This window comes from Poeciliopsis prolifica, unplaced genomic scaffold (assembly GCF_027474105.1).
Source record: "Poeciliopsis prolifica strain line A6 unplaced genomic scaffold, Auburn_PproV2 SCAFFOLD024, whole genome shotgun sequence".
NCBI classification, from domain to species: domain Eukaryota; kingdom Metazoa; phylum Chordata; class Actinopteri; order Cyprinodontiformes; family Poeciliidae; genus Poeciliopsis; species Poeciliopsis prolifica.
Window position 1 is genome coordinate 667,526 of NW_026562399.1, and position 27,062 is coordinate 694,587.

Below are 27,062 nucleotides of genomic sequence, written 5' to 3' on the forward strand. Positions count from 1 at the left end.
CAAACAGATTGACTTCTTCTCAGTTCCTCCGTCCGTCTCTGCAGGGACGTATGCAGGATTTACGGGGCCCCAGCACAGAGTAATGAGGTCCCTGTTGGAAAATGACGTTCGCAAACTCGGACACTTCGATGATCCTCATCCTCCAGGAGCTGGAGATGCCGTGTCTGTCATTTATGAGGTTCAGACCAGGTGAATATTTTCTCTTTTCGGCCAGAAAGTGGACATGAGCCATGAGATCAGGGTTTCACATCGCATCAAGCTCACCTGAATGTTTAATTCTCCTCTCAGGCTGCCGGACGACGGCGGGGTGAGTGTTGGGACGGCTTGGGGTCGCGTGAGGCAGAAATCCACACCGCGGAACCGTGACTCACGGTTCCGAGGTTTCGCAGATGAGAGCACAGTAATTGGACGACCGGTTCGTCATCCGTAACAGAAGCTGTTGCTTGACAGATGAGTCATGGAGATGCAACGATGTGGAGTGCAAATGTTAGCACCTCAGGAGCTAATAGGCTCATCCTCATGCCCAGGAGCAGGGTGTCCACATTTTTTGTTGTCACATGGGCCAAAATAGTCAAATTAGAAATACCAGAGAGCCTAAAAAATGTCGTAAAATTTTTAATCGTAAATTACATAGATTTTTTTTTTACAGCAAACAGCATGCAATATTTCAATTAAGCATATAAAGTTTTTTATAGGGGAGGGAATGTGTAAATCATGTTACATCCTTAACATAAAGAATATTGCATGTTTACCTTTTAAAATACAGGAAATTACTTTAAAACACTGTATTACTGGCAATTAGACCAGGATTTACTTTTAAGTACGTACATGATACATATGTTGTGGTACAGTCACTTCTCCGGCTTGGACTAGAAACAGCTACTATTCAGCAACACGAGGATGCATTCACACCAGCCCTATTTTGTCTGTAACCTACGGTACATTTGGGGCGGTGTGAATGCGCAATTAATCCAAACCAAAAAAGCAAACTCTGATCCACCAAACAAAACTTGTTTTGGGTTCATTTGAAGTGATCTGCTGCGGTTTGAATGCATTTACAGATGCCAAGGAGACCTGAGACCACTCAAAAATCAGGAAGCAGATTATAGCACAAAGCATTCTGGGTAAATGCAACCAAAAACAAGCACACGTGTAGCAATAGCGAAAGAAAAGGCTTGAGATTTTCTGCCAAAGAAAAAAAGAGATCCTACAACCATTAAAATCTAATGCTACTCCATTTTTGTTTACATTTTGTGAAGAAAGGAGAGGCACTCATTATCTTCAGAGATTTTTGTGTTGTTTCCTTCAAAGGTTCTTGGTGCAGCACCACCATAGGCCAGGGGAGGAACAGGCTCTTTGACACGGTGCAGTGTTAAAGTGAAATGCATCAGCAAAAAATGCAACAAATGGTGCAATTTTAGTTCTCAATCAAATCAAACCGAACCTACCCTTTTGACACACCTCTTCTCCAACATACACACACACGCACAACAAGAGAGTGTTTTGCGTCAGATGGATCACACTAACTATTCTTCGTTTCAGTTTGGAGGCTTGTCGGCCCCAAACTCTTACAAATAAAAACTCAACACAGCTGAACGAAGGCCAAACTCGTCCGTTGGCCATCCATTACTCACTAATGCTTATGATGAAAATTTGGCTCAGATAGATCCCAGCCGGGCCGCATTCAGAGTAATTTTCTCTTGAATCCCCTCCTTCTATTGCAGCACAAAGCTGCAGACATTTTCAGACAATGATCACAGTGATGATTACGGCACATATTATTCAAGACGGCTGCTTCCCTTCAAGATGGAATAAAAATTCTCAAGAATGTTTGACAACTGGACATTTAAAAGCCGTTAAGTTGTCCAGGAACTGAATTGTCAGTTTTATTTTTGACTGGAAGAAACCATCAAAGAATCAGTCAGTTGATAAAGATTTGTAAAAGAAGTTCTGATATCATAAAAATCTTTAGTTTCTATTGGATTTATGTAAATAATACTTATAATATGTATATAAAATGGTTGCAATATAAAGAATAAAAAATTATCTAGAAAAGCCCAACGTTTTACTTTTAAAATAATATATTTGTGCAGTTGCCTCATTCTATGATTTGCATTGAATATTGCAGTTCATGAGGACTTTGCAAATTAAACTGGAAATAAATGTCGGTGTTTGGAAGAAGCTCCAATATTTATTATTGTGTTTACTATTAAATCTGTAACAGTAAACAAAAGGCTTTAAATCAGTTGAGATAAACAACTCAACTGATTTAACATGTAGGCAGTTGGTTTTTCTTCCCTTTGGCTTGATGCCATCTCTTCTTTTTTTGCCTTAATAAGCCATAACAGTTAAATCATAAAAGGGGGAATATAACAGCCTTCCCATATCATACTGAAGGTGGGCTCAATGTATGTTCAGTAAGCAGAAGTTTTCAAAAATAAGATGTTTTTCAAATTTTAAACTAATAATTATGTTACAAATTATTCCAACAATTACTTAATTAGATAAGAACATTGGCACATTCAGCTGATTTTTTTTATTTAACCACTTGAGCCGGTTTGTATAAAATTAGAAAAACAGTAAAACATTTAAATAAGCGATTCTATTTCCTCTTTTAAACATTTTAGTACCTACAACGCAGCATTATTTTAACGCAGTGGTTTCCCTCCTATGGATTCCAAACAATTCCCCCTCCCCCTAAAAAAAAAAAAAAAATCAACTGTGCACACACGTTGTTCAATCAGACATAAACTTGTACACAAATTTTGTTTTCAAACTCCACTGAAGTTTACTTCACACAAAAACAAACTACAAATCATCTTTACAGTGACACATTTTGTGTAACTTTTTTTTTTTCCATCCAAACTGCTCCTGCGCCTCCCCTGCAATGACACAGAGCCCCACACTTTGGGAACCACTACTTTTATGTATGCTTTAACATTTGTGAAGGATGCATCTGCTGAAGCAGATCTCATTGTGTTTTATATTATTTCATCTCCATAAGGAATTCATACTTGAACTGTTAAAGCCAAAAGTTGTGACTTATTCCTGTTGGAGCTTACCATTTTTCAGTTTTTTCAGATGCATTTATGTCTCCATAGTAGCACATGGTTGATAACTGAAGTATTGACAGAACTGATGTAGCTCAGATCTAGATTGGCAGATGTATGGAGTTACAAAAGCTTCCAGCTCTGAACTAGGTACTAAAAACCTGTAGCAAAAACAAAAAGCTGCAATCTGGAAACAAAGGGCTACATATGTTTCCTGTGCAAAGCTGCAAGTCAATTTCTTCACATTACAAAATTGCATGAGGTTGTTTCTGAGAAAATTTGACCCAGAAACATAACATCGTCACTTCTGCATATTCCTGTCAGTCCCACTCATTTTAAGAGATGTTTAAAAGAGCAGAAGTTCCCCAAATTTATCTTCTTCACATAGCTCTACACTTCCACTGAATTTTAAGCTCCCAAGGGCAAACAAGTGAGGTAATGAAGCGCGACAACGATGGCTCAGCTTCCCTCGACTCCCAACATCCCCGGAGCCTCACATTTAGCCAGCTAACTGCAAATGGAAAGTGGGCTAACTGCAAATTGAATGTCGCCTGGCAGAGGCGGCCGACGTGAGAGACTGAAACGTGAGAGACCGAAGCAGGTACTTCCAAGAAAGAGGAAAAAAAGAAAGAAAAAGATGACAGGACAGTGTATTTTTCTGAAGTCCTGGACAACAAAAGCTAAAGCATTTTTTGCTGGCAAGTTTCAAACTATTTGGAATTCAGGGAATGTCTGTGGCCACAAAATACCTAAATCAACAGAAAAAGTAATAAAAAACAAACAGAAAGTTGTGTTTCTACCCATATTACAACTTTTTAAATTAACTTTTCATTCATCTAGTGAATGTGTTAAACCAAACCCTACAACAGTTACTACAAACAGTACAATTCCTCCCAAGTGGAAATTTATGGAATACTTCATAAGGCTTGTAAGTCTTGTTTACTTTTTATCTATCAATTTTATTTATCTTTTACATTTTTACACATATTCTAAAAAAAACAAACTAAATCGTGAAAAATGGTTTGAAAATGGAAACAATGCTTGAAAATAAAAAAAAAAAACAAATAAAAAAGAAAAACTATTTAGTATATATTCAGATTTAAAGGATAAATTATTAACTATGCCTGCCAACAGAATAAAATCATGATTTATCATTTTAAATAGAACATTAAATGGACCATTAACTGGCCAAATTGTCTTCATGATTTCTGTAATTTATTCATGAGATAGAATACTTACACAACCATTTCTTCTTAATTTTGACAGATTTTGAATTTTTCACTATAAAAATGATATGCACTGTAAAAAACAATCAAACAAACAAAAAAAACTGACCTTTCATTTTTGTTTTCAATCACATAAAAAATTGGGATTTAGGAACATACAAATAAATTAATAATAATAAAAAAACAAATAGTTCCTCCCTTAACTTAAATTATTGCTGCACTAATGTGCAATGCAGCAACATTGAAGACAAGTCAAATATTATGAAGGTAGACAATCAGCATCTTAATGTTTTTATTATAAATGCCCTTTTGTTTCTGTCAACAGCCTCCCAACAAGCAGAATGAAAAACACACAGACTTAATCTCCAGTTTATCAACAACCGGCACCTTTAAACCGTGTGTAGGTATAAAAGAAAAGCAAAAAGCATTGGAGATTCACAGAGGAAGCAGCAGGAGACGAGTAATCCTCAGCCTACAGTGTGACAGCACTCCGAAAGAGACCGCTGATCTGGATTAATTCTGGATTCACAGTGTCAAGTTTACAGCTGCACAGATATAAACACCATCTCCACCTTTTCTCTGCCCGTTTTGATGTGCCATAATCCTGCTATCCTCTGAAGAGACATCCCATAAAACCCACTCCTTGGTTTCATTTTGCCAGCCTAAAGAAAAATGACTTTAATGCTGACTGATAAGATGCTGAAATTTCTACAGCAATTAAAAAGGAACAGAATGATAAGAGCAGATTAGGAAGCAATCCAATTCACAAGCCCAGTACAGATAGTTAAAGGACTTTTTTTTTTTTAACATTTTTCCACATGTAAGACCAAATGAAACCCAACCTCACATAACACCTAAAATACATAACCCTGGCAAAATTAGGTTTAAATCATTTTATCATCATGCAACTTTTTTAATCAGAGTTTGATCAGCCCAGCCAGAGCACAAACAATCATGGTTTAATGAATGACTTAAAATTAGTTTATGACAAAACTCAATAGTTTAACTTGTTAATTTTGGAAAAAAACATTTAAATAATTTTAATATAATTTTCTTGTGTCATTTTAGTTTACCTGGCTAGCAAGGGGCACTGAAGTGAAGGGAGACTTAATGTGCTCCCTTCACATAGCGAGCTTTGACAACCAAAGCCATGTCATATTGGGAAATTGCACTAAATTGTAATTGTAAACTGTGGTGGCGAAGGGGTTAAGCACAACCCACGTATGGAGGCCTTACCTCTCATTACCGACTTTCCTGTCAATTCACTAACAAGTAAAGGTCACTAGAGCCAATAAAACTTCTAAAAAACGAACAAAGAAATTGTGAAAAACATGTGTTCCATAAAAAAAAATATATTCATGATGGTGAATGTTCAGCATATAGTTTGTTGAAACAATTTTCAAAATGTCTTTGCCTTTGAATATATTCAGACAGTATGCAAATGTCACCCTTTATTCCCCATATCAAAGTCTTTTAAAGAACAGCCTAATTCTGATCTGTTCTCCCCCTCAAAAAACTCGATTCAATTGACTTCCATATGTGGAATAACTGTTTATTCTGCAGTCTGCAGTCTGACTTTTATGTCATTGACATAAGATGTGCGTCATAATTCTTCACCAGAATCTCAGTAAATCTCAATGCAAACGATCAATTATTCATTACAGATAACGTTCCAAAATTTTGTGCAAAGAACAAATGTCTGCAAGTAAAAATAAAGGTTGTTGGTTTTAAATGGAATAATGGTGCCACAAAGAGATAAATGAATGCTATTCATTAGCAATAAAGGAATTCTAATTAAATAATGACCATGTTACAAGAATAACAATAAAGAAAAAAAGAAGCTGTTGTGTGCTCTCTTCAAATCACAATGACAGATGAAGAGGTAATACAAAGCAAAGTTTCTCCTAACAGCCTGCAGGAGCTTCTCTGTGATGCAATTCAGCTGAAGTTGTGAGACGCTTTCACTCAAACTGTGAGGTGTTTTTATTTCTGTCTGAGGGAATCTGTCTCCCACTGTGTCCTCCAGGTGAATAAGAATCTCAGGATCCCAACAGACGTACCACCTGTGGCCAACAAACTCAGCTCACTCTGTAGACTGAGGAAACTGAGCATGAAAACTACAGGAAAAAAGTATTTCTAATTGGTGTTAAAACTACAGAATTAAAATGGAGTAACAGCGTTGCAGTAGTAGTCTACAGTATTTACAAAAGGCTGTTTGAAAAAGAATTTCGAATACTTATCTGATAATAAATCCAACCAAATAAGGTAAATCAAGGTAAAATAAGGTACGTTTAGTAACCCCAACATATTAAACTGTTAGCAACTTCATTTTTCTTCGGGATTTTTAATTTGCACTTCAATAGAACTGGTGCAGTAACCTTCAGTGTCATTCTCTTTTTATTATTTAGAAACTGAATAGTACTGTAAAGTACTCACTTTTAACCCAGAAAAGGAATTAAATTAGTCACTCTTTAGCTTATTTCTTTAGAAACTGTAGAGTATTCACTATTTCGATCAATATATTGAGTATATCAGAAAATTTAGATTAATTTATAGATTAGTATGCAGAATGACTCCTAATATTGCAAACCAGAAAAAATAATTAGAATAAACTTAGAATACAGAAAAAATCTTCCAGAACAGAAACATTTAGTTTTTATCATTACTTAGAAACAGAGGAGTACTCATTACTTTTACAAATTAAGAGCATATCTTGAAAGTTCAGAGAATACTTACTTATACTTATTTAGCAACCCAGAACAGTGATTAGAACTTGGATCCCAGAAAAAAAATACCTTAGCAACTACTTTTTAGACTCCTATTCTTCCAAACCAGAAAGGAATTAGACCAGAAGATACTTTTTGTGTTTTCATTTTTTTTCTCCGAAGAGTTTTTTGCAGTGCTAGTGGCTCGTATTTTTGACAGTAGGCAGACAGGAAAGAGGGTGAGGAGAGGACATGTGGTAAAGGTCGCCAGGACCGGGAGTCAAACCCTCGACGTCCGTGTCGAGGACTAAGGCCTCTAAATGTGGGGCGTGCTAACCCCTGCACCACCATAGCATGACCCCAGAGGCTACCTACTTATACTTATCTACTATCCCTGAGTAGCAGAATCTAGTTTATTTACTTTGGATCAACATTTTTAGCTTTTTCTTCTTTTTGCTCTTTTCTTTGGTTTGTTATTTTTATTCCTGTAAAGCACTTTGTATTGCTGAAAATGTGTTATATAAATAAAATTACCTTTACACTTAATTTGGTACATGATATTAAAATTACTTCAATAGTTTCTACTCCATAATAACTCTGAGCAAGTTGACTAGATATTAACCTTTTACAGTTGAGAGTTTGAGAGTTTTCTCTCAAATTCTTAAACTTCTTTATGTAATTTCTTTGCTTAAACTTTGATCAAACTTAAAAAAAAGAAAAGAAAAGAAAAACCTTGCACATAACTTTGTAAGTCACAAGAGAAGCAAGTGACACTGAAAACCCCTCAACACATCTGAAAAATAACTGCTTACAGAGCTGGTGACCCTCCAGCTGAGAAATGAAGCTGGGAGCTGCTTTTGTTTTGAAGTTACCACGCTGAGTCGCAGCAGCTTTATAAACACAGACTGAGCCACAAACGTTCATCTTTGCCTGACGGCTCTGTTCCTTTTAAGGTCACGGCGCTTCCAGCTGTTCAAAGAGGGAATCTGAGGTTCATAAAACCTAAAACTACCTTTTCTTGACGTGGCAAGAAAATAGAGAAACAGAAATTATCATCTTTAATAAGACAAAACAAAGACCTACTTGTTAACCAGAAATGTTTAATATTATTTAAGATATCTGCCAAGGGAGTGAGTTACTTTCAGTTGTAAATTATCTACATGCCTGTTGATGCATGTCAATCAGATGTTTAAAGTATTTTAAATCTGCAAATAAGGAATTAAAGGTCCAGAAGTCATCATAACTATGATGTAAACATTGTTGTCTTCTAACAGTTTTACATGTAGAAATGGTAGAATAATTCAAACAAAATTGTGATGACAATTGAGGATGCCTGCCAAAGGAATTAAAGCAGACTTTTTTCTGCTGCGTGCAGCTCTTCTGCATCCAATGTGATTTTTAGTGCACTTCCTGTTCCACTACAAATACAATAGAAATATACCCAAAAATACTGAGTTTCACTAAAATTTATTAGAAGAAATACATTGTAAATAAAAGTTCACTTCCACCAAACCGAGACACAGGTTTATAGGCAGACCAGAGTTTATAGGCAGACCAGAGTTTGGTTTTTTTGGTCTGCTTGCACATTCACACTGCCACAAACAATAGAAAGAGTCTATAAGTGATGCTTTGATTTAATATTTAAAAATTCAGAGTCAAATTCATTCCCTCCAATTAGCTTTGTTATACTGCTGTCAAACATATTTTAATTTGGCTCTAAACCTTGTTTTGTGTTTAACTTCTTTCCACTTTGCCATTCTTCAACTTTGTTGTGTTTCTTGTCTGTGTTCATTTGGTTTATGAAGCATTATGGCTTTAACGTTGCAGTGGAAAAAAAATCGAAATTCAGAGATAATTTAGTTTGCATCTTTGTTACACTTCTCCAGAGCATGACCTCTCTGGAAGTGTAATATATTAAACAGACCATTTTTAAAAAGCTGTGTGATGGGAGAAAATGTATTTTCCATGACTGGCACTTCCTCCCCCAGCAGCAAAGTAAACATGCAAACAGAAGAGAAAATGAGGTCTGTTCAGGGGGCAACTGCATGCATGCTTCTGTCTGCCTCAACAATACAATGCTGCCGTGCCGAATTATCACAGCCAATTTACTGCCTACACTGTTATCATGCGTTCAACATAAATTCAAAAAAAGTGAGATACAACAGACTTTTTTCCCCGAAGCAGTGAAATGGAAAGTTATTCAGACACGGATGCAAAAATGATGACTCCATCAAGGGAGTTTTCATAGAGATGAAAATGAACTGAATCTCACATTGATGTAGGTTCTGATGCTGCAGGAGGCAAATTCAGCATAACGCAACAAAAAGTCAAGATCCAGAGTTTCTGCAGGCATGGAAACGACGACACCAGCATGGATTTGGTTTTAATTCTGGCAGCAGGAAGCACAACGATACATCCAGCAGGGATTCATTAAAACCAAACATCAGTATCTGCTGAGCACAATAGGATTTACTTTCACTGACAAAATAATTTAATTCACTTCCATGCAACTGAAGGTTTTAAACGTTTGGTCTCTGCCCCAAGATCAAGTATTCTTGCATTAAAACTAGTGCCGTGCCAATTGATCGGCCACGGATCATAATCAGATCATTTCCATGTAAAAGCGTATAATCATTGATTGCCAATCAATGGCTCTTGTTGTCAATCACAAAAAAAAACTACAAAAACCCCCAATCACCTGCATCTTATACTTCGCAACCTACAGAACCCAGTGTGCACCATATCTACCCCTTTAGTGCACACTGCAGGTGCTCACAGCAGTAAAGCAATGTCATATGGAACTTTAACTGACAGTGAATGGGGAAGTTTGTGTATTGTAATGAAAGAATACCTCAGGGGTGAAGCACGTCAAAATGCATCAACACAACAAATTTAATGACATTTAAAAAACAAGCACTTGACATAGAATTGACCTATCAAAGCTTACTGTAGGAAAAAAAAAATATCCAGAGTGGTCAGACAGCAGGTAACGCAGCACAAAACTACCAACATCCATCTGGATGAGCATGACGGTCAAAAAGCAAATAACCCAAAAAAATAATTCAAGTCATCGAGCTCGTGGTGTACCTCAGCGGGTTCTGCTTTTGCTGTTGGACAGCCGCTACGCGCTACTGAGACCAAATATTTTACAGACATAGAGGAATGGGAGCTCCAGCAGACTGGATCCTCTCACATTGAACATCTCCTTAAAGCTGGAGCATGCAACTTAAATTTTTTTTACATGTATATTAAAACTTTCACTGTCCCAACAAGATATATATATATATATATATATAGATATATATATATATCTATATATATATATATATATATTCTGTGAATAAAAAAAGAAAAAAAAGCTCCTCTGCCTCCTCCCAGTGATTTCCAGAATTAAACCACTCAGTGAGAAACAAGCAATAAAAAACAGGAATAAACAGCCAGCCAGGCTCACATGCAGTTTTGATTTAGGAAAATGTTTATTTATGCAACCTGCATTTGGTTTTGAAGGAATGTTTTATTTTTGAACTTTATAAAGGCAGTGTTGTGAGATTTATTTGACTATGTATAATTTTAGGCTGTTGAATGTTAACAGTTAGCTGACTGATAGCAGGTCTTCTTAACTGAATTGTGTCTACAAGTATTTTACATATTTTTAGGTCCAGTTTTGATTGGATTTTGCAAGATCACATAGTAGCATTTATATCTAGAGAAAAAAATTAACAGCCAATCCATATGATTGGTATTGGTAATTAGCAATGATCGACCTTCATGAGTGATCGGTATTGGAACATGATCAGAGCATCCCTACTTAAAACAAAGTTTAAAGAAATAATTGCAAGAATAAGAATTATAATTATGAGAATAAAAGCCGACTACAAGTATAGAAGTCAATCTTGAGTTTTTCTTAATTCCAAATTTGAAAGTTGTAATTATGAGTATAGGTTATAAATTTGACTTAAAGTCATGATGACTTGTTTCAAAGTGAATTACAAGTTTTAAAGTTATAATTGTGAATCTTATAAGTTGTAATGACAAGAATATAAGTTGAGATTTATAAAGTCTGTGAGACAACACAAAAAGACAAAATTTGAATATTTTAAAGCATTTGTGTTCTCAGATGCAGATTACTCTAGACAGCTGAAGTTGGTGCTTCCGTTAATGAAACATTTCCATTGAGATTGGCAGATTTTATAATGTATCTGAATGAAAATGCTATGAATTAACAAAGAGCTGCTGTTGCGTAATTTAAATAAACAAGAAAATATGAGTTGCAGATGAGTTAAAACTGGGAGACAGCTGAAACAGAATGCTGGCAATATTTAACCAGTCAGAAATGTTTTGAACTCTTCCACCAAAACTCAAATGTTGTTCAGGGTAACAGATCTGAGATTAAACAAAACTAGAGAAGCAGATGGAAGAAAAGGACATCATGCAACATCAATTGACCATCACTGGAGGACAGCAAGAAGCAAGAAGTCAACATAGTAATCTCTCAGAGGCAGCAGTTGCATGGATCACACTGCCAAGAGAGTGTATGAGCATCATTTTCTGACCTGATAAGATTCAAAGACCAAAGGTTGGAGTGTTCTGATCATGAAGAACAAAGCTGTATGATTTTAAGAAAACAGATGAGACCTTATGAAACCAGCTGTATCTTTTTTCCTAAATTCCACTTTATCCAGTCTATCTAACAATATTTATTAAAATATTGTAAATTCTTTCAAATTTAAAGTTTACTTTGTAAAAGTGCTACTAATAATTTTTGTGTTAGAGTTTGCTTTGGCTGTCTTGTATTATACTCTCATGACACAGTGACAGTTTAGCAAATATGTAAAAACTATTTTTTTTAATAAACGCTACATACTGCAGCTTTAATGTCACCTTCAGACAAATAATTTCCTCAGTTAATTTTAAAAAATCAAGGATCTTGAATTGTTACATCCATAATTTAAACAGACAAAACACATGAATCTTTACCACCACAGATTTTAACTACACATCTATAGCTTCTTGTCTAACAAGTAACATTCTGAATATATACTTTGAAATTATACTTTCACTTTTCAATCGAAGAAGCATTGACGGAACCAACTGCTCATTGGTGCATTTGACCAGGTTAGTAAACTGCTGACTAAGTCACAGTGAAACACAATGAATGGCACCTCCAGCACACTGGATCAGCTTTAAAAAGGAAATGGAGTGAAAGGAGGAAAAATATATACTTTCTGCTGAAGCCAGGGTCCACTTTATTGAATTGCTTTTGTTATGTTTGAGGAAATGTGTTTTAGCTGCTTCCAAAGAGAACAGAGGAGGAGGCCACCTGAGATTCACAAAAAAAATGACACAAAATGACTGCTTTTCTCATTTCCTCAAAGGAGATTTTCATATAAGAACAAGGAGGCAGAAAACCAGGACAGCAGCGGAAAACTTTCACTATTCTCTTGTAGCAAAGTCTAATAGTTAAGAAAATTAAATCTGAGATTTACTTAGAGTTGTTACTGAAGCGTTGACAACATCCTTTAGCTGTTTATTTTTCTGTGGAAACAGTCTGTCCAGTTTCTACCATTACATAATGACTGATAATGTCATATGACACAAGAATCCATATGCTGTTAGAGCAAAAGCTCAGAAATGCTTTTCTTAGTCTGTAAAGGGAGTTTAAAATGATCCACTTGAAACACAATTCAAGGTGAAAACCGATTTATTGATGTTTCATATGTTAAAGAATTTTATATTGTGTCTTTTTAGGATCTTTATGATGAGGATGCTGATATGTCAATTTAATGTGACAATCACGCAAATTTTAGTTTGGGATCTTGGAAGATCCTCCAACTTACGAAGTTTAAAAGAAGATTTTTGAAAAACATTCCAGTGCAGGAGTGTTTGGACACCACTGGGCCAAAAGTGTCACTTGAAGGCAAAAAAGTGTAATTTTCAATAACTTATACTGATGTTTTTCTTGTCTTTTTTTTTTTTTTAACAACTTAATAATGTATGGTAATTCTGTAAACAAATGAAGTTGTCACACGGTTTTGTTGAAAAGAGATTTTAAGGGTTTTGCAGGTTTGCCTTATCAAAAATATATTTGTCAGGTGTTTTTTTTGAAAAAGTAGCTAAGATGTAGTCTTTGCAGAGCAATAAAAGCAGGATTTAGGACACTCTGTGTTTGTAACAATTGCTATAGGATCAAAAAACAAGCTTGGACCAATTGTCAAAGCTTATATAGTAGATATAAATCAATTGAACAGTTTTTTTTTTAGCTAATCATTAGGATGCGATCAATGGTGATATGAAAGGCAACGCTGTAAAATAAAACAATTTAAAACAATTTAACTGACCTGCATCAGCATCAGAGCCATATTTCCTCTGTTTCTCATTCAGAATAGAAAAAAAATAATGTTTTATTCTCATCTTCTGCTACCTGCAGATGGGATGTTTCTAAACCAAACTTGTGATGCACAAGACATTTGGGTCCAAAACATTAAATTATTCATGATGTAAGAAAGAAATGTGCATATTTAGAAAAAAAACATTTTTAAATTTTCTCTCTCTCAATGTTTGTGTGCAGAAACCTGGAATCAGAATCTAGTTTTAAAATAGCAGGATTTTTTTCTTTTCAAAGCTGTTGATTTTTTTCTCCCCATTTTAAATCAAAGTGCAGCCTGTATGTAAAAAGAAAAAAAAAAGGAAAAGAAAAACTCATGCACAGAGAAATCCCCTGAGTACGACGCATGAATGTTGTGAGAGGAATGGTGAACAGAGAGCAGAGCAGCGAACAACAGACGCAGCAAGCTGGGATAAAAAGTGAAAAGAAAATGCTAAAGTGAGAGGATAGGAAAGGAGAAAAAAGATAGTAAGGAGGAGAGGAGGGACAGCATGTGGTCGAAGCATTCAGGATGAGGTAATACTGCTGATGAAATTCAGACAACGATGAAGACAGACTTCCAGCCAATGAGCAGGAGCCAAGGGGAAAAATTATGAAATGTATAATAAAAGCAGCAAATGCACATTTCTATCCTCTACTTTTGTAAGCTTTTATAGATGGGATGTTTGTTAAAAGTGATTTATTAAATACATTTTGTTTAGTCAACAAAACAAAACAAATGTTCAAGAGCATCTGCAGTATAATAAGTAAGAATAATCCCACTGAAGTAGCACAGGTATTCAACAAAAAGGTAACCAGATGTAACCTGAGGAAGAAATGATCTTTATTGTTCTGACATGTCCTACCTCAACATCCTCCACAGCAGAGTATTTGACTCCTATTTGTCCATCTCAAGACAAACAAAGTGTGACACCAAGAAGTTCAGCTGTGGGTCAGTGAGGGAAACATCTTCCTTAGGGAGGATACAAAGTCTGAACTGCTTGGAGGGTAAAGGCTCCTTGTTTTCTTCCATCAGGTTTGGAGACTGTGGTTCATTCCCTCACACTGTAGAGAACACACACTAAACCCTTCACTTTATCCTGATTATTCCTCTGTACAGTAGATTCGTTTACACTCCACTTTGTTTTCAGAAATTCTATGTTTTTTTTCAAATAGGAGCAAGGGTGTTTGCACATCAGATAGTCTGGCAGAGTCAGTTTGATTGGGGACTATAATTGCAACAATTGTTACATTTTCACCAGGTGTGGTTCGCTTTCACACTGTACTGTCAAATGAGAGCAAATCCCTTCTTCACAAAATGTAAGCAAATATGGAGTAGCATGAGGTTATTACAGTTGTAGGATTTCTCTTTTGTCTTTGGTGAAAGACCATGAGATCTTCCGCTAGCACTATTTTGGTTGTATTTACCCAGAATGCCCTGCACAACAGTTTGCTTCATGCTTTTAAAGTGGCCTCTGGTCCGCTTGGCATTCACATTTACATTCCAACCACACCAGAGTTCACTTCAACTGAACAGAGACCGAGACCAGTAAAAGGACCAGAGTTCTCTTCCTTCAGACTGCCCAGGGCAGCTGTGGCTACCCAGCAGCTTGCTGGTCCTCTGGACCTGACAAAGCGCTTTACAAGTATACAGACTATTTATCATTTCTGTCTACAACACTTTAATTGCACATTCACACCTTCCCAAGCAAACCAGATTTTTCAGGCAAATGAAGTACAGCTCAGTTAGAGCTGGTATGTAACTTTCTATACTTATGCCAATTTATCTGCTGATTGGTTCTTAACTTTTACTTAAAAGTGACTGTTTAAGGAGAAAACTTTACAAAGAAATCAGCATCAGTAGGTCCAGAATGAAAATCTCCTTGTGGATATTTTCAGGCTGCTCAGCCTGTAAAGATGTTTTTCTGTCTGGGTTTAATTTCAGCTTTGCACCTGGCAGCCAGTTTCTGCAAACTTTCAGTCTGTTCTGATGGTGATCTTTCTCTCAGGCATGAGGGAAAAAAAGTTTACAGAGTCCGTCTGGCACATGATGTGTTTAGAAGAATGCTGAATGCGTAATTCAAATAGAGGCCCATATTTGGATTGTTAGTTATAAAATCATTTTAAAGCAGCAATTATTTGTAGAGTTAGATGAAGAAGAGCAACTTAAGACGTTTTTGTGGCACAGAAACACTGACTGTTGAGTAAAAGTGACCTAAATACATTCAGCCCTCATCAAGTCTGTTTATTTGTTTCAGCGTGAATTTGAATTTGCAGATTTGGTTGCTGTCTGTAACAATATCTGGGATTACATTAACCAAATATTTTCCACTTTCAAAAGTCCAGACTTCTACCAGACTAATCCATACACTCAAAGAAAATTCTGAAACAATTTTGCAGATTATACAGTCTGAGTCTGAAGCCAACCCAGCATGCTAAGAACAAACAGCTATAGAAAGTGCCATAACTTTCCATAGCTGAGCATAAAAACAAACTGAAGTTATTACTTTTGGGGTCAGCACACACCTTCAATAATTACAACTAGCGATCAGGCCCAAAATCTGGATGTAATGGAGGACTCAACATAAACTTAAAGAGATAGATACAATGCCGGTCCTCTATTACCTGAAGGCCATTTCTAGGTTTAAAGGGCTAATGTCTCAGCAAGATCTGCAGAAAAGTATTCATGTGTTTATCTTTAGTCTCATTGATTACTGCAACAGTGTCCTCACAGGTAGGCCTAAAAAGTAAATTCTCCAGCTGCAAACGATCCAGAAGGTTGCTGCTCACAGTCTCACTAAAATCAGAATGACAGAGCACATCAAACCGCTATCTCAGAGAATAGACTGTTTATAAATCACTGAATGGTTTAACACCACAATGCATTGAAGATCTGCTGTTGTTGTATCAATGTTTCAGAACCTCTCAGGTCTTCTGGTTCTGGTCTACTCTTCATCCATAGAACCAGAACCAAACATGGAGAAGCAGCATTCAGCTTCTATGTATCACAAATCTGGAACAAAGTTTCTGAAAACTGTAAAACTGATGAAAGACTTCAAATTTAAACTTACATGTTTAGAGTTACCTTTGATTACTAATTGATCAACATATTTAATGTGGATTTGTTTGATGATGACATTCGACAAAATGTAATGTTTTTTGCCATTTCATTATTGGCTACTCTATTATATTTTTATGACATAAAGCACTTTGAACTGCCTTGTTGCTGATTGTGCAATAAAAATAAACGTGACTTTTTTGTCCATGTTAACCATCGGCCCAGATGGGGAGCACCAGAGGTGACATATGGTCTTCCTTACATTTTCCAAGTCAGTTAGGCAAGTTAATCTTTAAATTCATTAACAGATTTGTGCATTTTTCTGAAAAAAAAAACAAACAATAAAATCAGCCTCAGAAAGGCTCCCTGCAGTTTCATCGCCTTAAAAAAAAAAGAAAAAGTGTTTTCCTCAGAGCGCCATTAAAGCCCACTGTCCAGGAGTAACCTAGAGCTCATCAGGTGACCTGAGCTTCCAGATGAGAGCAGCATCTCCAGTGTTCATGATGTGAAAAACATGCTGGGACTCCATGAAGTGAAAGCTGGCAGACTACCATTCTTCAGGTTACCCTCAGAAACCACATTAGGAGAAAGCATTGTGATTAAGTGGATTTTCTAAAAGAACAATAATACAGTCAGAGAAGTAACTTAGCTGTTCAAACAAATATGCATTATGCATTCAGCATAAAAAAATATATTCTACTCCTCAAATGACAGCTTAAGCTTCACTTACTACTAACCATGCATGGAGGGTTCCATCCCAAATCCAGCACCCTGAGACTGTACACAAGCCGCAAGGAAGGAGGCAGAGGACTAGTGAGTGTGAGAACCACTGTCCAGGACGAAACAACTAAGATCCATAAATACATCAGGGACAAAGCCTCAACAGACAATGTGCTCAGTGAATGTCTCAGACAACAGGGAACGGAGGTTGAGGTGCCAGAGATACCATCATGGGAGGACAAGCCCCTACATGGGATGTACCACCAGCAAATAACCCAAGTGGCTGATATCAGTAAATCCTACCAATGGCTGAAAAAAGCTGGACTCATGGACAGCACAGAGGCCCTCATCCTGGCCGCCCAGGAACAGGCCCTAAACACCAGAGCAATAGAGGCCCAGATCTACCACACCAGACAAGACCCAAGGTGTAGGTTGTGCAAGGAGGCCCCTGAGACAGTCCAGCACATAACAGCAGGGTGCAAGATACTGGCAGGGAAAGCGTACATGGAACGACATAACCAAGTGGCAGGCATAGTGTACAGAAACATCTGTGCAGAATATGGACTGGAAACCCCGAGATCAAAGTGGGAAACACCCCCAAAGGTGGTGGAGAACGCCAGAGCTAAGATCCTGTGGGACTTCCAGATCCAGACAGACAAAATGGTAAGGGCGAACCAACCAGACATTGTCGTAGTGGATAAACAACAGAGGAAAGCCGTTGTGGTAGATGTAGCAATACCAAGTGATTGCAACATCAGGAAAAAGGAGCATTAGAAACTGGTTTAAGTAACAACTAAGTGTTACTTAGATAACACTTAGTTGTTATTTAAGCTCTGTTAATTGAATTACATAAAAAAGCATCAATTGTTCAATGAAAGTTTGCAGAACATGCACATTTTTTATCTGACTAATACATTAATCATCCAATGCCGACACAGGAAGACACAGTTGCTTTAACATGACAGAAACTTGGTGAAAGTCGTTCAATTCTTTGTATAAACAGAGATTTCGTAACTCCAGCAACAACCCAACATACGTATTTTGGTTGAAAGGTCATAGAAAAAAAAAAATTCTGAACAACTATTTACATCAACAGTTTCTCAAAAGTTTCTGAAAACACATATGAGGCACAAAGACATTCTCAGTGGGTATCCTCTTCCTTCACTGAAAAAAAACCAAACAAAAACAACAACAACAACAACAAACTTTCCAGACTCACCACACAGGCGCCTCTCCCTCACAGTCCTCCAGAAACCTTCCCAAGCCTTGTTGGTGGAGTCCTTCACATGCTCGCTGAGGGATCTCCTCAGTCGGGTTTTGACAACCGAGGTCTGAGCCATATCCCATATGTTGAAGCATCACATGACAAATGCAGAGAAGAACTTCCAACAATTTCTAATCCATAAGGGAAGCGTCGGGCAGAGGGCTGTGCTGGACTTCAGCTTTGGACTTCAGATGAAGCAAACCGAAGGAGGAAGACGAGCAGGCAGAGGGGCTGACACTTGATGCTGAAAGCCTGCATGCAATTTGGGAATTCCCTCCCTCCCTTCCTCCTTACAGCTGCCGACTCAGGCGGTTGAGTGAGGGTGTTCGTCTGATTTTATGAGGAGCAGTTTGGTGTTTTTCTCCAAAAGTCTGAATAAAAATTAATCTCTATTCACTGTTTTAAGACGTGAACATCTCCACACAAATTAAAAGTACATCCAGTGCTACCTTTAGGAGAACTTAACTGAATCTTAGAGACATTTCAGATGTCAGTCTTTTACACTGATCTGTCACAATTATCAGACGGGAAGGTGGGTTATGAGAGAGGGGGAAGACATGTAGCAAAGGTCTTTGGACTGGGACTCGTACCCGCAACAGCTGCGTCAAGGTCTAAGGCCTCCATACGTATGCAGTGTGGGCATACCCTCCACAGTCATCATGCCCACACTGCAAATCTTGATGCCTGATTCCAACTTTTGGCTGAAATCATACTTTTATTGTTTGGTTGTTCTTTTTTTTTTCTCAGTTCAGTTGGTTGCTCATACTGAAACCGACCTCAATCAGACTTCTGTCCAAACAGTTTATGTCTCCAAAGTGACCCACAGAAGAGCAATGCTGATGTCACACAGCAGTATATGTTTTATGGAAGTAACAATGGATGGAGCCTTTTATGAATCAATTTTTAAGTTTATTCAGAAATGGAGCCAATAATGTCATCACAGGATCATAAAATGAAGGAAGAAAGAAAAAGCATAACTAATCGAAATAGTCCTTTGAGGAGCATCGACTGCAACTTCTGTAGAAAGGTTTCTCTGGATGTGTGGTCAGACCAGGAGTGGAGGGAATCTGATGTCATGTCCTTCAATAATACAAACTTCTCTCAGAATTTTCACCATTCAAATTTCTTTGATTACATCCTGATTTACTGCATCTGGCTTTTTCTGATGAAGAATTATGACCCATCTCTCATGTCAGTGACATAAAAGCCATATAAAATGCAACATAACCGTTGAGTCTGCAGTCAATGCAAAAGGTGCTCTTAGATTGTCTGGTAGCTTGAGGCCACAGTGAAACCAGGGTTAGATTATCTAAACTTTGTGGCATTATTCAGGAAGATGACAAGAGACAGTTAGCATCATTACTCAGGTAGACTGAGTCACTAGAAAACATCAGATTCAAATTAGAGAGAGTGTGTGAGAAGCTCTGATAAGCACATATTTGTTCTGTGTGTGTGTTTGCGGGGGGAGTTATAGGATTTGATCAGCCTCAAGAAAGGAAATGACATACTCTGGTTTAAGAGACTCCAGCAGAGCACACACACAAAACAAATGCACATGCGTAATATAAACAAGAGCTCAAACAAATGTACAGAGGCACAGCCACTCACATGACATGTTTCAGACCCCTCTTTGTGGAAACAAAACCTTGGCCTGAGCTAAATTAAAACTCTATAAGCCTTGCGATGAGAAACTGCTGGTTCCAGATGACTTTAAGAGACAGAAGAACTTCAGAGTTAACTTTACTGAAATGAACTGAAGACCCTGACCAGGATTAAGCTGGTCGATAGACCCCCTGCACCACCACTTCTTTCTTTTGATTCCTTATTCCTCAGATTCCCTCCATCATTTTAACATACTTATCATCATCATTTAGACTAAAGCCTCTAACACACTTCCTCTCCTGGGAAAAACTTTAAATAAACACTGCAGGTCATGACTGTCAGGAAACAGTCATGACCTGGGAACATAGAGAGATCGGGAAGGGATTTATGATTCAGGGTTGTCACATCAACACAACACACAAGTCATAAAATAAGAAATTTAAAACAAAATGACTGAAAACTAAAACAATAAATGTTCTCAGCTGACATTTTACTGTTGAGTGGAGCAGCAGCTCTACTGCTATGGGCAACATGGAGGCTTCATACATTCCTTTTGTTCATTTATTTGGTTATAAAACCAAAGATACATTGAGTGCTTATTTGTTCGGCAGGAGTTTGAAGGAGTTTGTGAGTCACACCACCAACAAAAGTGATTTACTTTATGTTTTATTGCTTTATCTTTAATGATAAACAAAGAACCCTCTCACATCCTGTGAGAAAACCATCAGATATTTAAATACATGATGTGTTTAATAGGAAAACAATAGTTTATTAACAAACGTAGTATTTACATAAGCTTTTGATTAAAAATTTATTTGATTTGGGTTTTCCAACTGACTGGATTTATTTTCTCCCATAACGCCGGCCCTGCTTCATTCCCTCCACTCTCCACTTCAGTTGTCTCTGCTCTCCCATAAGTCAGTTTAATGATCATGGAGCAGCTGTTATCTCCATCGACATGCAGCACGTCAGCAGCTAAAACGGTTTGAATTTTGCTCTCTTGGTCTCCTGGGAAACAATTTTCACCAGATTTGTTTCCAGTAGACTCCCTTGCTGTGCCTCCATTCTAGTTTCCACTCAGGACAGAAAGCGAGAAGATTTTCAGTCTGTCTTCATCTAGTCAGGTAAATCTTGGTGAAACGTTTACCTAAATTTGAGATAAGGTGCATTACTAATGAAAATAATTAAAACAATTTTTTTCCATGTTTGTGTTTCAATCAACTGTACCAAACCACCAGCTATAATAAAGAATTTAAATAAACAGAGCTTAACTATGCTGCGACATTATGAGACAGATAATATGAAAAACAACAACAACAAAAAACAAGCCTCTCTGCCTTCTCCCCATGAAACAACCAAGAATCTAAGAACATCCAATCAAAACAAACGATGCATCTGCAGCTTCAAAAAATTGTCTACTAATTTGTTCATTATTTTTTGATTAATAATTGAATAGTAAACATGTGCTTAATGGAATATATATATTCTTTTCCCATAATTTGAACCAGGTGACCACTATATGTTTTGTACAGCTTTGTTGTCACAGAGCGTTTTCTTTCAGCAAATGGTCATTTTCAGAGACATTAAACTCCAATTTAATAATCAGTTACTAAATTAGTTGGAGATTAAATGAGCAATTAATCACGACTAATTCAAAATTCGACTAATTATTTCAAGTTTGACTCCTATGTACTAAAAAGTAGCTGACATATGATCCATAAATTACAAACTAAAAAAAACAGATAGTTAAGTTACAGACTTACAGGTTTGACCTATTCAGAAATGTTGAAGTGAACAGCAGCAACAATTTTATATAAATTCAGTGTCGTCTTATTCAACTGTAATTCAACTGCCCACATTAATACAATACACACTCCTCCACCTATATAATTAGACATCAGCCACCTGATGAGTGTAAGTCACTCAGCAACCAGAACATGTCAGCATGAGGCAAAGACCGCCAAGCTCTTCAACACCTGCAGGTTTGCTCTTAAAGCAAAGCTCTTTCCCCTCATAGTACTTCTATTTCCACAGCCGTTAGCCTCAAGTGTTTGGAAACAAAACGAGAAACCTTCAGTGCCACATTTCTGAATGTCTTTACTCTGTCCCAACAACTTCTCAGACAGCCATTAAAATATTTGCAATAGGAAGCAGCCTCTGCCTCCCCATGCTCCTCTCTGCTGGGAGGGTGATCGGAGACTTCTTCCACCACATTTGTTTACCCTTCAAACAAGACCTAAATTACTTGCATTCCCAGCGCTGTTCCCAAATGCAGGTAATTAAATGGCAAAGTGTCACAGTGCTTCAGGAAGAATCTGAGTGAGGAGTGTAAGGCCTGTCAGCACGGCCTTACACATGTTGACCGGAACAGAAAAAGTGACTTAAAACACTAACTAGGTTCAATATCAGATTTTTGGTGGCTTTAGATGCAACTCCAAGAATGTCATTCTTAAAAAATGTCCTGTAAATGGTTAAACAAAGATCAATGGCAAACATGATCAATATGTAACAGCAACTGTAAAAAAAAAAATATTTCAAATGATGTAATTTGGACTGATGGAGGAAAAAATGTTTTTTTGCAAAGCACTACCTTTTTGACCTGGTTCCATTGGTGGTTCAAACTTTTTCCTTAGATAAACAAAAATCTAATTTGATCTTTTTTTTAAAGCTGCAGCATTTACATTTTTTTCCATATTTACTAAAACTGACCCTCCTCCTGCCTCTGATTGGTTCTTTCTGACTGAGCTCTGACTGAATGTATAATTCTGCAGATAGTACTGGAAATCACTGGAGAAGGCAAAGGAGGTCAATATCTTCACAGATTATCTATCTGTCATTATATTGTCAGAACAGAATGATAATGTTAACAAATATATAAAAAGACAAATTTTCTGATGAAAGTTATTGAAGGTTCAAGGTTTTTGTGGCACTATTATTTTTCAAAAAATGAAAAAAAAACTTATTGAATGGTAAGCTAGAAAAGGTTAAATGTGAATTTGATTTCAAAACAGTAAAGCTGATTTATTTACAATATTAAAATGATTCTAAGTTAATTGAATGTTTCCACAGTTGTAATCATTTAAGTTTATTTGTAGCACATTTCAGCAACACAACACTTATAAGTGCTTCACGTTAAAACATGGTACAGCCAACAATTATGAAACAAGCAATTAACATTGGATGAATGTAGGTATAATAATTTTAAGGCACAAGGCAAATATAAACATATACATATGAGGTTGACATAACCTATGGTCATTCTTCATTCTTATTTTGCTTTAATGCAATTAACTCTGCAGGTCATCAATAAAATTGTGTTACACAGAATCACAAGTCGAAGTGTAAATTGTGCCATAGAGGGTAAAGATAAAACACTGCATTATCTGCAGAAAGAAATACATACTGTAAACACATTTAATGCCATAATGCCACTGCAGTAGGAAATCCATTTATTAAGTATTTTTACTTTATAAGTCCTTTTTACTTTTAGCTGATAAAGACGTGAACTCCACCCAGACAAAATAAAGTAAGGAGTACAGAGTTACACAGTAATTGAATGTTGGTGTGTTAACCTGCTGCAGGTGTGCTGGGACTGAAGGAGCTAAAGTCGATCTTCACAGCATCAACTCGGCCTCAGTGAATTCAGCTCTTCTGCTCAGAGCCAATGAATCCTGTGATTGTCAGGAGGAATAACAGCCTGCTTTAACCCATCGTCTCTGCTCACCTCTCTGGTTTTTGCCTGCAGGCTGATTCTGTAGGTCCGGTTCTGGTTTCTTTGGGTGCAGCTGTTCCTGCCCAGCAGCCCGTCACTCATCTTGATGAGCTCAGAGCAGCTTTCAGGGTCTTCTGGACCATCTCCACGGGTTCAGGAGGAAAAATGTAACTTTATGATTGTTAGTTTTTCTAACTTTTTTTAAATGCTTTTTCTGGGGTTATTGCTAGAAATTAACATTATAAAATATTGCGACCTGCAATATTTGGTCATGGACTACAGCTCAAAACATCTATTTCATGTTATACATCGTCACCAAAAATAATAGCTTAAATCATTCTTTTTTTTTTGCCAAAAGTTATTTTTTTTTAAAACATTAATTTTCTTTTGACAAAATAATACCTAAGCTATTATTTGTAAGACGATAATTATCTCATTCTCTTTTCAGTCTTATCCGATCATATCCCTTTTACTTAACGTTCTTTCCTAATTTTAAGCATTTATCTTAGTTTTATAGAAGGAAAAACCCATTCTTCCATCACTTCAAGAAAAAAAAAACATGAATATAATTAGTAATTTTCTGAATTTCAGTCAGTAAAGTTTATTTGTACAGCATATTTCAGCAACATGGCAGTTCAAAGTCCTTGCCGTCATAAACACACACACAAGCACACACACAAAAAAGAAATACAAAATTGTCAAACACAGTCGGCAAATGTCAATTGCCATCATTATACACAGTTTGTCAAGTGCCATTGTTACACATCAAAATGTTGATTAATGTTTCATTGATTATGTTTCAAAAGCAACTCTAAACAGATGGGTTTTAGTGGAGATTTAAAGGCACTCAGTGTTTTGACTTTTGTGCAGTTTTCTGGGAGTTTGTTCTAGATTTATGCTGCATAGAAGCTGAAGCTCAATGATGCTTCTCCAGCATTTGGCATGTCGAAAGAATTCAATACTGCTGTTGGACTAATGTATGAAAGTGTTCACGAAATACTTGGCCAATTTTTTTTTTTTTTTTTGTTGGGATTTGTTATGCCAGAAAAACTGGCTTAGAGTGACTTTAAAATCTATTTAACAAGGCTGTTATATTTTTATATGAGAAATTCTTACAAAACTTACAATTAATTTACAATCCAGGAAATTAGGGGCTTTTCGTGGGATTATTAAAACTTTAGTATGTACTTTAATGTTGCATTAAGCAGCATTATGGAGAGTAAACTTCCTTTCCGTTCAAAACAGATTAATATATATAATATAATATAGTGAAAAATAGACTGTCAAGAACCAGAGAGGTTTTGACAAAAAGAAAAAGGGTAAATCAGCAGTGTCAATCCCAGTACAAAATTCAATGAGATAAATAATTAAGTTTAAACCTAAAAATAACTTCCAGAAAAAAGAGAATTACATGGAATGTGAGCTGAAATCAGCTCTGACCTTCAGAGAAAACTGAATAATGATGCCAAGTTGTCAATCTGACCTCAAACTCAGTGAGTTCCTGTTGCTCCTGCTTCTGCATGCAAATTAAAGTCTGACGCTGCACAATGCAAAACATCCTCAGCAGTTCTTTTCACATCAACAGAACCATATTTTTCTGCTCTTCTTCATCGACGGAGCTCCACTTCCCATTTAAACAACTAATGCTGTGTTACATAGCCCCTCATCACCTGGAGCTGATCAGGACTTCCTGATCCTGCAGAGGATTTTCCCCTTTGCTTTGGCTGTGATTGCTCAACCTCGGAAAAGATTTGGTTCAGTGACCTTTCTTCGTACAGAAGTCTGAAGAGACATTCTGATGAATGGAGTTCCATGGATATGTTCGCCCTCTGAACACCTCAATTCTGCCGCTCCTCAATACCACATCAGGTCCATTTTCAGAGGCTCAATTTCCAGAGATGATCCGGTGACATCAGACTGTCAATGGAAATGAAAACTGAATGAAAATCAAATATCTTCATGTGACAAAACTTAATAGAGAATATTGTGTTGAGTAGTGAATTGGGTCTCAGCTTAAAAGGACAATTTTAACAGTTAAATAGTTTAAAGAATCCCCACTACAATAAAAAATACACTATATGTGAAAAGATTTATTTTCTGGCTAGTTGGAATGAATAAAGTTATTTACCAGCATAATTATAGATTTTTTGGTTCAAGACTATAATGTTCTACATTGAAATTTACATTAAATTTTTCATTTGCTGTAACTCTTATCTAAATCAGTTTGCTTAGCATGTCTGAAAAAGTCTTTATTTTGTTCAGTTTGAAGAACCAAACATCAGCAGGTGTTGTTGCATGATATAGTAGAGCATAGTAGCAAGATGGCAGATGCCTTTGTGAACGGGTGTGGCTGTTGTTTCTCTGTCTTCAGTTTGACCAGTCAACAGGGAAGATCTGGATATTTCATGGTAGCCGACTCTAACCAGATTTGGTGCTCAGAAACCTGATTCAAAATCTTATTTTGGAACCAGAACGGGTTCCGGAATGTGGTGGTGTAACAATGATGACCAAGATCACCTGCTTGAGGCAGTTGGGCTTGAGCTAAAGTTCACCTTACGGCAGAATATCAACCCTACATATACAGATAGAGTTGCATTGAAATAATTGCTGTGTCTCAGTCAAAATCTAGATCTTAATCCAGCTGTGAACCATGGCAAGACTTGAAAAGTAGTGTGTAAAAAACCATGCCAATGAGGCTACATTCACATAGCAGACAAACTCGATCCAAAAGCACTTTTTGTGCCCTCATACAATCTATATCCAGCCAAAATGCCCCAATCTGTGTCACTTCCATGTATAGTGCTAATTCAGATCCATATTTGATTGTTTTTGAAGTTGTCTGCTGTCTGAACGGTCTTGTCACATTTTCTTTGGATATTAAGTCGTTAATGTGAGTCATGTATCAGTCTGAATCAGAAAAAGCCAAAAACGGAAAATCCAGATGTTAACAACAGCTAAAAATTATAATTATGAATTTATTCAAGAAGCCTGTCGGTGAAGTGTGTCTCATTCCAGCATGTCTCCCATTGCTGAATAACTTTAAAATTGACTCTTAAATGATGCCAACCATCATAACTTCTGCAAAAACTCTTGTGTCACCTCAACATTCTTCCCATACATATGTGTAAACCGTTCACACAGATGTCTGATTACAATCAGGTTTAATTAGTAGCATAAAAGACCACATAAAAAAAGTACTTATTTAAATTATATGACTTTGGTAAGACACTGCAAAATATCTAATAATGGGAATTTGCAACACTGCAAACTTTTGCCATAATGCTTATTTTGCAGGTTTCTACACATTCCGATTGAAATCTTTTGGAGATGATCATTAAGTACTTCATGGATATGTTCGATA

At 36.7% G+C, this 27,062-nt stretch overlaps 1 protein-coding gene across 1 annotated transcript in view; it reads right to left on the minus strand.

Annotated features, from left to right (window-relative positions):
* si:dkeyp-23e4.3 (rho GTPase-activating protein 7) overlaps positions 1-18,560 on the minus strand; it is a 78,359-nt gene extending 59,799 nt beyond the window's left edge. Inside the window, exon 1 of the mRNA XM_055046812.1 lies at positions 18,343-18,560. Coding sequence (XP_054902787.1) covers positions 18,343-18,463 — 121 coding nt within the window. The 5' untranslated portion in view covers positions 18,464-18,560. The remainder of the gene's footprint in view (positions 1-18,342) is intronic.
* Between the last annotated feature and the right edge of the window lie 8,502 nt (positions 18,561-27,062).